The sequence below is a fragment of the Crassostrea angulata genome, chromosome 4 (assembly GCF_025612915.1).
Source record: "Crassostrea angulata isolate pt1a10 chromosome 4, ASM2561291v2, whole genome shotgun sequence".
Classification (NCBI taxonomy): domain Eukaryota; kingdom Metazoa; phylum Mollusca; class Bivalvia; order Ostreida; family Ostreidae; genus Magallana; species Magallana angulata.
This window is the reverse complement of record NC_069114.1, coordinates 8,517,296-8,530,350: the sequence shown is the minus strand read 5'-3', so window position 1 is coordinate 8,530,350 and position 13,055 is coordinate 8,517,296. Positions and strand designations below refer to the sequence as shown.

At 34.7% G+C, this 13,055-nt stretch overlaps 1 protein-coding gene across 1 annotated transcript; it reads left to right on the top strand.

Annotated features, from left to right (window-relative positions):
- LOC128179928 (A disintegrin and metalloproteinase with thrombospondin motifs adt-1-like) lies at nt 1-11,720 on the top strand. Its single transcript, XM_052847614.1, has 14 exons — nt 1-91; nt 1,646-1,700; nt 3,959-4,129; nt 4,242-4,352; nt 4,548-4,655; nt 5,039-5,200; nt 5,569-5,679; nt 7,907-8,017; nt 8,434-8,613; nt 8,969-9,139; nt 9,656-9,826; nt 10,549-10,745; nt 11,048-11,210; nt 11,624-11,720. Exons 1-14 carry the CDS (start codon nt 89-91, stop codon nt 11,695-11,697), a joined length of 1,788 nt encoding a protein of 595 aa, XP_052703574.1. The 5' UTR covers nt 1-88; the 3' UTR covers nt 11,698-11,720.
- Nucleotides 11,721-13,055: the final 1,335 nt, after the last annotated feature.

Sequence of the window (13,055 nt, the reverse complement as noted above, 5' to 3'; positions counted from 1 at the left end):
TAACGAAACGGTGTCAACTGAAATGACATATATTTATAACTACGCGGACTGACCGCTGGAATCAGACCATCGTTAGCTCTCCGAAGCCATGGTAAATAGTCCGCTTTCTTTTCTTTTCTTTTTTTTAGTTTTGTTCATTTTATATTTGGTAATTCTATTTATTCATTTAATTTTTATTTAATCTTTTATATATTATTTTTAATAATTAATTTATTAATTACTTCATTAAGTTATTCATTTGTTTATAAATCTATTGATTTATTTTTTTATTTTATATATTTTTTGGTTAAATTATTTGTCTACTTTTATTTCTTCTTCTAACTGTCTGTCATCAACCTTTATTTAGATTTTTCTTATCAATACATGTATATTTATGGGTTTGTTTTTTGAAATTTTCACAATTTTTTTTATAACGATCTTTTAATGTCATCCCAACCTTGTATTGAATTGAATGTTTATTTCTCTTGAACCATATCAATTGTACATGAGGTACAAAAAACAAAAATATTTACAAATGTACAAATGCAGGGTCAAGTTAGGAAGAGTACAGAGTTAAATAATTCGAGCTATTATTTTTTTAACAAATATGGACAATGATTCGATATTTGTATTCCATCAAATGTTGATATTTTACAATTAAATTACGATAATTTCATCTCCATTTTTTTTATTTGTTTCTTGTCACTTTTTTTTTATTGAAAGTTTCTTTCATTCTTTTATCTTTTATCAAAAACATTATCGTTTATATTTTAACTCCATGGTCGAAATCTTTTTCTTTTTTTTTCGTTACTTCACCGATTGTATTCAATCAATAAATGATTTTACGCAAACATATATGTGCCCAATAAAACTAATTGAATTCCGTGTGTCTTTTTCAAACAGATAACTGACTGCCTGAATTGATTTCACTGTATATCAATTTAAAAAAAAAATCCAACTACATAATTCTTTCTTCCTTCTCTCTTATAAAATTGTTAATTCAAATAGTTTATTACACGCGGTTGGGAGGATTGTAGGAATTAACAAAACAATTCGAGTATTTTGATTTTCTATTTATTATATAAACCGTTACATGTTTGTCCATGCCATTTGAAAAATAATCTTGAACGTTTTATACATCTACCGAGTAATTTTTCGTATGTATTTCTTAAGAAAACCGATTGATAGCTCTATAGAAACGGACAGGGCTGAAATCTACACGATCCAGTTCTAACCAGTTTATCGATCGTTCGAAGCCTTCAACAACCCGAAGAAATATGACGGACTGTACGAAATAATCATGTTGATGTCAGGCTCAAATTCCCATATAAGACGTCTTGGCAATTTTTTAATCTAATGTGCTGATGTACATTAACAATAATTCAGTACCTTTTACTTACTTTTTATGATAAATTCATCAATTAGTTAAAAGAAAGATGTAAATATAAACAATGGAATGCTCTCTTTGATGATTCACGCGGGTTATGAAGGTAGCAATTATTGCAGAAAATATTATGTATCTTTTCTGCAATGTCGCTGCCTTCATATCCTGCACGAATCACCTAAGAAATCATTTTATTGTTTAAATGAAGATCATCATCATCATCATCATCATCATCATCATCATCAGAATCATCAAAATGATATTATCATCATTGATTTATAGATATCCGTCAGGGTTGGACAGTTGGCCGTTCTGGTCGTTGCTATTCTTATCCAAGGTGAGTATTCCTCTGATTTAAAAAAACGCAAGCCTGATCTACATGTATACAAAAATCATAAATCATAAGTTTTCTTACACATGAAAATATTTTATTCCAACCAGGGGGTGGGCCGGGCTTTGTTTTTTTTTTTTGTTTTTTTTTTTTGTTGTTGTTGGGGTTTTTTTTTGCGGGATGGTTTTTCCAGTGTTTTTTTTTTTTTTGGGGGGGGGGGGGGGGAGAGGGGTGTTGATTTTTATTTTTTTTTCTAATTTGCAGAAAGACAAAATATGCATGTTAAGCTGACACCCAAATAGAAATATTTACATTCTACTGTGTTTTTCCATTAAATTCTGTGATCTTCAAATGCCTCTAAATGCAACAAGTAGTCAAAGATCAAATTGACGAATTTTATTATGATGTTACAAACGTTGAACGCTGTAAACTGCAACGTCACAAGCGAAAATCAAAGTTCACGCTTGAGGCTGTTACTGTGGCTCTTCTATCAATAATTAACTTACCCTTAGGATAAGATAGGAATTTTAAGGTATGAATCACATTTGCAGACAAGGCAAGAAGTTAAAAAAAATGTAAATATAAGCATTAAATCATGATTTTTTGAAGTATACACTCTCATAACTGCAGCGGTGTGAGCATACAAATTTTCATTACGTACTCAGTATTAGAGTTACTCAATTTGTATGCACACACCGCTGCAGTTATGAGAGTGTATACTTCAAAAAATCATGATTCAATGCTATAATGGCCTAGTATACGTACTCAGTATTAGAGTAAATATCACCTGCATCGAAAAAGGCATTCAAATGCTTTATATCTTTAATTGCTCTTCATTTTTCTTTGAATAGATTTTTTTAACACTTTCAAAACATACCGTGGTTTGTTAAATCTATCATTGAAATCATGTTCAATGTTTTTTAAAAAGATTTGGTAAGGTGTTCTGAATTAATTTACAGAGTTTACTAGTTTAAACAAATTGCCCTAGGCTTGAACTGAAAGTAACGGTAAAATTCTTTAATGACACTTCCTTTTGATATTGGCGCATATCGGTCACAAAAATAAAGGATTGTCTCTTGGTTTGTTTGAAAGGGGACCTTGACACGATTTCAGATGAAAATTTTATTTTTGATTTCTATGTATAAAATGGTTAACTTTTGTATTTTGAATGATTCACCATTTGAATCTAAGAGGTCATGTTACAAGGGAGATACAGAGGAAAGAAGTTGTTGTTATGTTAACAAAGCTCGAGTATTATAAGTTTGTTTACAAATAATGTAAAGTAAAGAAATCGCCATTTCTTTATCAAAATAACTTGCGGGAACAAGATAGACTGATTCAGTGGGTTCATAGACAATTTCATCACAGCAAACAGCAACATCAGATTGAAACTTACCCCAATACAACAAATATGTGAACATTAACAGGACTCGAGCTTTGTTTACAAAAGAAAGAATTCTTACCTCTGTAACTCGCTTGTAACTCAATATTTGACTTTCGTATTTTGTCTAAGCATTAAAAACATCTATATTAGAACCATTTTAACAGGAGCTTGGACTTTGGGTAGTTGGTGTTAGACAGCAATGTGACGAAGACCTGTCTATTTCACTGAAGGCCACTCAGCCATTGCTCTTTGAAATCAACAAGATTTGTCTGGCTTTTTAGCTAAGACTACGCAATCGGTGTATATTTCGCTTGAAACCAGCGTCATTTTTAACTTGTTTTGACGCAAGAAATAGATAGTAACGTTCTACTGAAAGTCCAAGGTCTTGTTAAAATGGTTCTACATGTAACTATTCTAGACATACAAATTGAAAAAATAAATCTTGAAAATTTTGAGCTCAAATCGTGCCCAATATATCGTTTTTTGATTTTTTTTTTTTTTTGTCTGTGTGCACAGTGAAATATTGTTGAAATTTGTGTCATACTTCTAAAATGACATTTTACATCTACATGTACATGTATCTTATCGTAAATCAATTATAAATGGAACTTTCAGGCATTTTTACGTTGATAAAAATTATAAGTACATGCATGTAATACCATTTTCAAAAAAATCATTTCTAAAAGAATAATTATGTTGTTATAAATTTAAAAATCATAACACACCTATTTCCACCAAAAATTCACATGTTCATCATATGCAACTTTTTAACATACGAAAAATTTCAAGTCATTTAGAAAAAGATATTTATTCTTTCATAAATATCTATGTTAAATATAGTGGGACACTACACTTTAAACATCAAATTTCGAATTTTCAGAGCACCGCGTTGGCGCGGTTACCTGTAGTTCTGGTTGGTCAAAATATGGAGAAAACTGTTACAAGTTGTACACTGCTACCCTGCCATGGACGGACGCCCTGAAGGCGTGTCAGGCCGTGGGTAGTAGTCTGGTGGACGTAGGCTCAGACGGGGAACAGACCTTTGTACACAGTGAGAAAATCTCTCTCTCTCTCTCTCTCTCTCTCTCTGTCTCTCTCTCTCTCTCTCTCTCTAAGGCATAAATTGTGGGCGACTTTTACCTTTTTTTATATCTTACCTAAAGATCTGGCGTCGGGGAATGAATTTTGGATTAGTGGGTCGGACGCTTCCACTGAGGGACAATGGCTGTGGTACGGGAGCATCCAGTCCTGGGGGTACACCCAATGGAACTCGGGTAAGACTATCCAATCATTACGCTTTCTTCTAAATTTTTTTTTTTTAATTATTTTTTTTTCAAACCTTAATTGTTTGTGCATTCTATTCAGGAATGTCTTCTTCATTTTTTAACAAAAATTCATTTAGTTATAATGTTTCAACTCTTGCAAATTTGAAGAATGAATTTTAAACGGAGTAAATTGTTTTCATCCAGGCGAGCCCAATGACTCTGGTGGCGAGGACTGTGCCAGTTTGCTGAACAGTGGACGGTGGAACGATTACCCATGTAGCCGAAGCATGGCCTACATCTGTGAACAAACAAGTGAGAGAGAACCCCCCCCCCCCACCTCCTCCGCATATTTTAAAGAAGATGGGCCAATAACATGGCAAAATTGTCTATTCGTTTAATAGATCGTAACATTTTTCAGATTCTTGTCCGTCAATAAGCATTTTATTTTCCCCTTTCGTCCATTTCCTTTTGAATTTACTGTATATGACATTTTTATGTAAATTTACACTTTACACTTAGGCTTCAATCTAGGTCACTTGCACCTTTATTATATGAATTAGTATAACGCATGCTTATCACTTACCCTTCATGCGCTCGTTTTGAGTCAGTGTCAAAACATGTACACTGTAAAAGTGATATAACGTTACATTGTACATGTAAACTTCCTTACGTTATTTTTTTTTTTATGATTCTAGCTGCCTTGGATGCTTGTGACTCTACCTGGAGTTTCAGGGACGGTAAATGCTACAAGTTGTTTACGTCAGAGGTCACATGGTCTAACGCGTTGAAAACCTGTCAGGCCAACTCAGCTAACCTGGTTAACATTGCTGATTCCGGGGAAAATGCATTTGTTTACGGTAATTTTGTAGTAACTTAAGTTCAGCTACGTTTTCTGGTGTTTAACAAATACATGTACAAGTAACTATACAATACACGAATTTATAACATCATGTAATTATTATTATATAATTTGTTTGGACTACCAGTAAAGAGGTATAAATCAATATACGTCCATTATATGTCATCTTTACTATTTTTAAACACGCGTGTTCGATTCCTTGTAAATTCACTTACCTATAGAAATCAAAATACATGTACATCGTCTATCTTTGCTCGAAAATGATTCTAAATATAAAACTTCAATATTTCACTCTATACTCATGATAATGCAGTATCTATTTCTATAAGAAACAAGTTTGGTAATTGTGAGGATTTGTGTTAACAGGTTTGCTTCAGGGAAAGAGCGTGTGGATGGGAGGGTTTGACGGGACGACGGAGGGATCGTGGGCGTGGTCCGGGGGAGTGTTCACCTGGAGCTACACTAACTGGAAGGCTGGTAGGTGGAGGCCTTGGAACCAAAATTAGTTTTCATCCGAAGGGAAATACGTTGGGGCATCATATAAAAAAAAAGATGCTTCCGCTATAAATCTAAATCTCTCACCAGAGCACAGGGGCTCGTCACGAAGTTTTTTCAACCTTTTATATATACCACCTCTATACTATAAAAAACACAAGGGAGGAATCAAAACTCGGAAAAATCGCTACCTCCCGATTTCGGTCGCCTCGTATTAATTCTTCTCGGACGTTAAACCCTGCACTCTAGGTATCATTAGATCGGGAAAGGACCATAGTTTTTAGGAATACATGTAAAATTTAAACATCGGCAACAATTTTAGAAGTTTTCACGCATTTTCTTCCAGTTTACTCTCCGGTGACACTTTCTTCGATCAGATGTTGCGCTCTCATTGGTCAATTCAATGTTGCTCAAGATAACTCGTACGCGGACTTGTATTTTAGAGGGATTTTCAAACGATATTCAAACTTGCTTTGATGCAAGAAATACATAGTCACGTCCTACCGAATGTCCGATGTATGGTTAAAATATTTCTACATAAATATGAAAATTAATACATATACTCACCACGTAATAAGAACTTCTTCACTCACCATTTGAATATCCCTCTAAAATACGAGTCAACGTACGATTTATCTTGATCAACAAAATTAACCAATGAGAGCGCATGAATAAATTTGGTGCGCAACATCTGATTGAAGAAAGTGTCACCGGAGAGTAAACTGGAAGAAAATGCGTGAAAACTTCTGAAATTGTTGCCGATGTTTAAATTTTGCAGGTATTCCTAAAAACTATGGTCCTTTCCCGATCTAATGATACCTAGAGTGCAGGGTTTAACGTCCGAGAAGAATTAATACGAGGCGACCGAAATCGGGAGGTAGCGATTTTTCCGAGTTTTGATTCCTCCCTTGTGTATTTTATAGTATAGAGGTGGTATATATAAAAGGTTGAAAAAACTTCGTGACGAGCCCCTGTGACCAGAGAGCACGCTCTTTTTAAAGTGGGATTAACACGTAGCCTTGTTTCCGAGGCCTTCCGATTCCGTGTTTGCACAATCGGAAGGCCTCAGGAATCGGGCTAAATTAACACGCGGATCCTATATTTATACGCCCTCTTGGTGAGAGATTTGATAAACACTAATAATTTGCATTGTAATCATAGAGATTCTTCAATTATAGTAACAGGTCTGTAGCTCCCGGTCTGAAAAAAATCGGATGGACGACCTACCTGGGAGCTACAGTGCCTCCCATAGGAAATAAAACTGCAATTTACGGCGCACAAAAATTGCGCTAGTTTTGGACTGATTAATCTTATTTTCGAACACATTCTTTACAAATCTTTAATTCAAAAAAAAATTCTGACATTTTACTACAGACATTTTCGAACACATTCTTAACAAATCTTTAATTCAAAAAATTCTTTCGGACATTTTACTACATATATCGTCACTTTACTTGCCTCTGTTATTCTTTTAAACACCTTTACCAGTCCCGTAAATTGAAGTTATGCTATTTGTTTAAACTTGTAAAAATGGCGAGTCTCGATCTCCACGTGAATCTAACATACTATGGAATCATTAGATTTCATGGTGGCCCAATTTTCGAGGAATTCTTGGGTACCTCTTAACCATTAATTAACATCCTCCAAGAATTATTAAATTTGGGTTATAAAGTCATATTTCCTTTTGTAGACATAAAAAATTACACAAAATTACGTCCCTACGAATTTTTAAAATTTCAGTAATCCACATAAGTTGGCCCACATGAATTTTAATGATTCCACAGTACTTCATTTTCCCAGGTCGGTTGGCGGGTTTCGGGCAAAGTCTGAAACAAGTGACGAGAAGATATCAGATGGAAATTGCATGAATTATTTAATGGTACATTATACGAATTTCTCCCACAGACTTTGTGTGTAAATAAGGTTAAGCAATCCAAAACTAGCGCATGCAGATTTTTGTGCGCCGTAAATTGCAGATTTTTACTATGGGAGGCACGGTAGCTCCCAAGTCGCCCATCCGAATTTATTCAGACCGGGAGCTACAGACCTACAGCTTCTTCAATTAGTATTTTTTTTTCGTGATTCCTAAGCCTGAATCTGAGTAGTTTATGCATTTTTATTAAAACTGGTCCACCAACTAATGGTACTACTTACTTGACCGGAATGCTTTAAAAGAGAGCTTGCTAATAAACATGTTAAACTATTACAGGCGAGCCCAACAACTCTGGAGACGAAGATTGCAACATGATGTACGAAAGCGACGGAACATGGAATGATGGAAATTGTCTGGGAACTCTTCAGTTCGTGTGCGAAAAGAACAGTAAGTCAAATTATTATAATAATACCATATATCAATGAGGCCTAGGACACAACTACAGCCGTTGTTTCCAAATATATGCTGTCCCAAGATATCCTCACATCACACTTTGCTTGAGGAGGCCTGCTGCTGAACAAATCAACCACCAGATTCACCTCATATTTAAAAAAATCATTTGTTTAGCTATAGACTACTATACAGGAAAGAAAAATCATTTATTTTCACTTTAAAATTTATATATGATTTACATGTATACAGAGCTCTTTTTGTAATGAGATTTAAAAGGAGGTCGAAAAATGGCCGCAATCATCCAGTGCATTTAATTCAGTATACAATGATGATACGTCCGACAAGAGCAGATTTTGTGTCTTTTTTAACATATTATCACATTAATTTGTTTTTAAATTTGTTTTCATTAGCACCACCAATTAATGGTGGATGGGCGGGATTTGGTTCATACGGCGCATGCTCCAAAACCTGCGGGGGAGGTACTCAGACGAGGTCAAGGACATGTACAAACCCCGCCCCTCAGTGGGGAGGAGACAACTGTCCCGGATCTTCTACTGAGTCCCAGGCCTGTAACACTAATGCCTGTCCAAGTAAGTATCATTTGGAGGGGGAGGGAGTCAAGGAATAGATCACTTGACAAAACTCCTTAATTTCTTTCATTTCTACGTAGAGTATTATGCTGAACATTTGTAAACCTTTAGCAAAATCATATTTATATTTGCAATTTTTTTTTATTGAAATAGATGTTATCTTTAATGTATAAAGGAACTTGATCTCTGCGAAAAAAAAAATCAACGTAATAATCATTAGGGTGTGAGAGTTAGGCACTTTCCTTAAAATTATGAAATATATACACTTAAAATATATATAAGTACAAATATAAAACTTAATTACCGATGGGTTTTTTTTTGAAATATTAAAATGATATGTTATCTTTAAAATTAGTTGACGGTAACTGGGCAAGCTGGGGCAGTTACGATACATGTACCGTGACCTGTGGGGGCGGGACCCAGCAGAGGACTCGCACGTGTACAAACCCCGCCCCTCAATATGGTGGAGCTGACTGTTCCGGCGCCACTTCCAGTTCACAGTCCTGTAACACCAATCCTTGCCCAAGTAAGAAATCAAAGTACTGATAGCGTAAATAGGAGCAAAACTTGATTATCGTGGTTTTTTCGTCACTATTAGTTAAGTGTAATGAATTGACCAGACACAATCATGCTGAATTCAAGAACATTTGCTAGCTACTACATGTAGTTGGTTTGATGTTTAAAGACGACAAGCGCCTAATAATTCCTTTTTTTAAATTGTCAAATCACTGATGTTTTCAGTTACGTTAGTGCCCTAATAAGTAGTAATGAATCAATGTCCTTTCACGGAATTGGTTTTGTTTTACGTTGGATATGATTTTTGGTAAAAAGCTTAAAACTGCTTTGGCGCTAAACCCATAAGTAAACAATGTCATTAAGTAAAAGATACATTCTAGTAAACAATAATATTGAATGAAATATACCAGATAATAGGCAGAATATTGATACAGTCATGATAAAAACCGATATTTTGATGCATGACAAAGCCAGTATTTTTATCCATTATAATGGTCAGTAATTTGAGGCGTGGTTCTGTCTGTAGTTGACGGTCTGTGGGCCTCATGGGGATCCTGGGAGACGTGCACGGTGACGTGTGGTGGGGGCACTCAGGACCGATTCAGGACGTGCACGAACCCTGCTCCTCAGTATGGCGGCGCCGACTGTGTGGACGTTAATAACAGTACACAGGACTGTAACACACAAGTTTGTATCAGTAAGTATCAGTGATTATGTAACAAGTCTGTATCAGTAAGTATCACTTAACTTATGTAACAAGTCTGTATCAGTAAGTATCACTTAACTTATGTAACAAGTCTGTTTCAGTAAGTATCACTTAACTTATGTAACAAGTCTGTATCAGTGAGTGTCAGTGAGTACGAAACAAGTATGTAATAGTATCAGTAAGAATAAAACAAGTCTTTATCAGATAGTGCCAGTGATAAGTAAGAAGACTGAATCGGTAAGAACATGTATGTACCAGTGTTTATGAACGTGTCTCTATTTCAATGATTCAATTCTAGTTGTAACGTGGCATTTGATTGGATAGAAATTTAAATTTGTTTAACTTGGTCTGCACGTCACAATACACGTCATAATGCACCATCAAAAAACGTACAAATCCGATTGACGTGTCGTTTGAATTTTGAACAGATTGATATCATTTTCAAAAGAAAAGCACACCCAAAAAATGTGTACAGTAAATTACAGAAAATTAAATCATAAGGAAAGAACTCAAATAGCTACCCAATTTATACTCGTATAACCTGGGCTGGAGCAATTTACGATATTTTATATTAAGCGTAAACTGCCCCTGCCCTGGTTATACTCTTATACTTTGGGTATAGACATTGAATTCCTTTCTTAAATATATAAACCGAATTACATGTCAACACCAATTTTGAAGTTTATGCATCAAGAGTTACCTCTTCCTTATAGTTGACGGTTCTTGGGGCTCCTGGGGTCAGTGGGGAACCTGCAGTGTCACGTGCGGTGGAGGCCAAAGGTCAAGGACCAGGATTTGCGACAATCCGGCCCCGGCTAATGGCGGACTGGACTGTCCCGGTGCTTCCAGTGACTATGGTGACTGTAGCACTGACGCCTGTCCAACAGTAGCGGCCGGTCAATACCAGCAGGTGAAAGATAAAACTTATCCATGCTGGAATATAGCTGCAATATTTCCGTCGCATTCTTCTATTTTTTGACCATTCCAATCATCCTTCCATGTAATAAAATTTGATGAATTAATTTTTTAATTAAAATATACTTGATAACTCATTTTACTAACCATTTTTAACACTTTAAAAATTTGATTCAATTTAAAAAAAATAAATTCATGAAACTGTTTCAAACTAAATTCTTAAAACAGAAGCAGCTTAGATGATATATTTACCTGTCCTGTAGCTGGTTTTCACTCTAAATATTTTTTTTATGAAAGCAATGCCCATCCGGCTACTTCACCTGCCAGTCCGGCGGAATGACGTGTATACAGGAAATATACAAGTGTGACTGCTCATCCGACTGTGACGACGGAAGTGACGAAACAGACACGTACGCCGGATGTACCAATGTAGCCGAGTGCCTGCTGAAGAATGGAGCAGGTATAGGACATCTACTTTTTAAAATATGTGCCCAAAATCATGTGATTAATTTTTGAGAACTTTTTTTCAAATGCATTTGCTCGAGCCTTGCAATACGCCGATTTGAAAATATCTTATATCGTATAGGGAATACAATTCACTATCGCACTCAAAAACAAAAACTTATCGAAAAGTAAATTTTCTATTTAGCATTTCAAGACAAAAACAAACGATTTTTTTTTTTAATCCAACGAATTATATAATAACTTTGAGTTAGATATACTTCACTAGTTTTCTGTGCGCCTATTATTCTAATAAGCACTTTACGTATTTTTTTTAACCCATTATAAATATAATTTGGTAGATTAAAAAAAAATTGATTTGAATAGTTTAAACGTTCTCATAACTTTAACTTTAAATTTTTTTTACCATAGGTATCAGCGTTGCATCAATGATTGTCTTAATGACGTCATTAACTGCAGCTTTGGCGTTCATCTTGAATCAATAATTGACCTGGAGCATTTTTTACAGGTACGTTCATTTCACATATTTACTGAATATCGCATACACCATTCAAAATATATTATCTCTATCAAAATATACATGTAGTTGAAAAAGTAATTTAATTATTCAAAAATACTAGTAAGTTAAAATACAGAAGTTCTGATGAATAGAGTTCTAAGAATTTTAAAATTCATATATTAGATATGGTGGCTATCATTATGTATCATTATTATTTTGTTTTATTTTTATTTCTTTTGCAGAATAAAACCAAAGAAAATCCAAAATAATTGTTGTCTCTTTCGTATCACGCACCTGAGAACTTAATATGTCTTTATGCTTTCAATAAAAGTTTACCTCACAAAACTTATCCTTTGTCATCTAATTGTGATTTGCAGCTACGTTTCATTGTGAAACATAGACTTGCTTACACAGTTTACACATTTGTTACTATATTTACATCTGCTCTATTTCTTACGGAAACATAATAAATTCCTAACTCTATAGAAACAGCCAGACTGAAATCCACACGCCCATCAGGGATTGGTCGAAATCTACAGTGGCTGAAACTGACAAAACTGAAATTGACACGCCCTGTTTATCGACTGGTCTTTAGCGACCTAAATTGAGTAGCGCACGTTTCTCAATTTGTATGCGCACACTGCTGCAGTTGTGAGACTATTTTTCAAAAAATAATGATTCAATGCTTAAATATCTATAGCCAGACTGAAATCTACACCCCCTGTATATCGATTGGTCGAAACCTACAACGACCTGAGAAAAATCACGGACTGCACGAAATAATCATGATGATGACAGACTCAAATTTTCATAGAGTTTCTTTAGGCCAACGCACTGATGTATATTAACAGTAATTTAGTAAAATTTACGTGCTTTTTACAATCAGTTTATTATTTTATTAAAAGAAAGACGTAAAAATTTTACATGAATCACATTGTTTATATTCAATATAAACAATATAATTCATGCAGGTTATGAAGATAGCGATCATTGCAGAAAAGAATTACAGAACCGATTAACGCGGGTTATGTATTTTTTCTGCAATGTCGCCACCTTCATAACCTACATGAATCATCAAAGAAAGTCTTTTAATGTTTAATTGCTGTTTAGATATTTACATCTACCGAGTATGATTCCCTCTATTTCTTACAGAAACTTACAGTTTATTCATAGTTCTATTTAAACAATAAGATGCTTTCTTTGGTGATTCATTCGAGATATGAAGGTAGCGACATTGCAGAAAATACTTAACCCACGTTAGCGGGTTATGGTTTTTTTTTTCTGCAATGGTCGCTACCTTCATAACCCGCATGAATCAATAAAGAAAGCTTTTTATTGTTTATA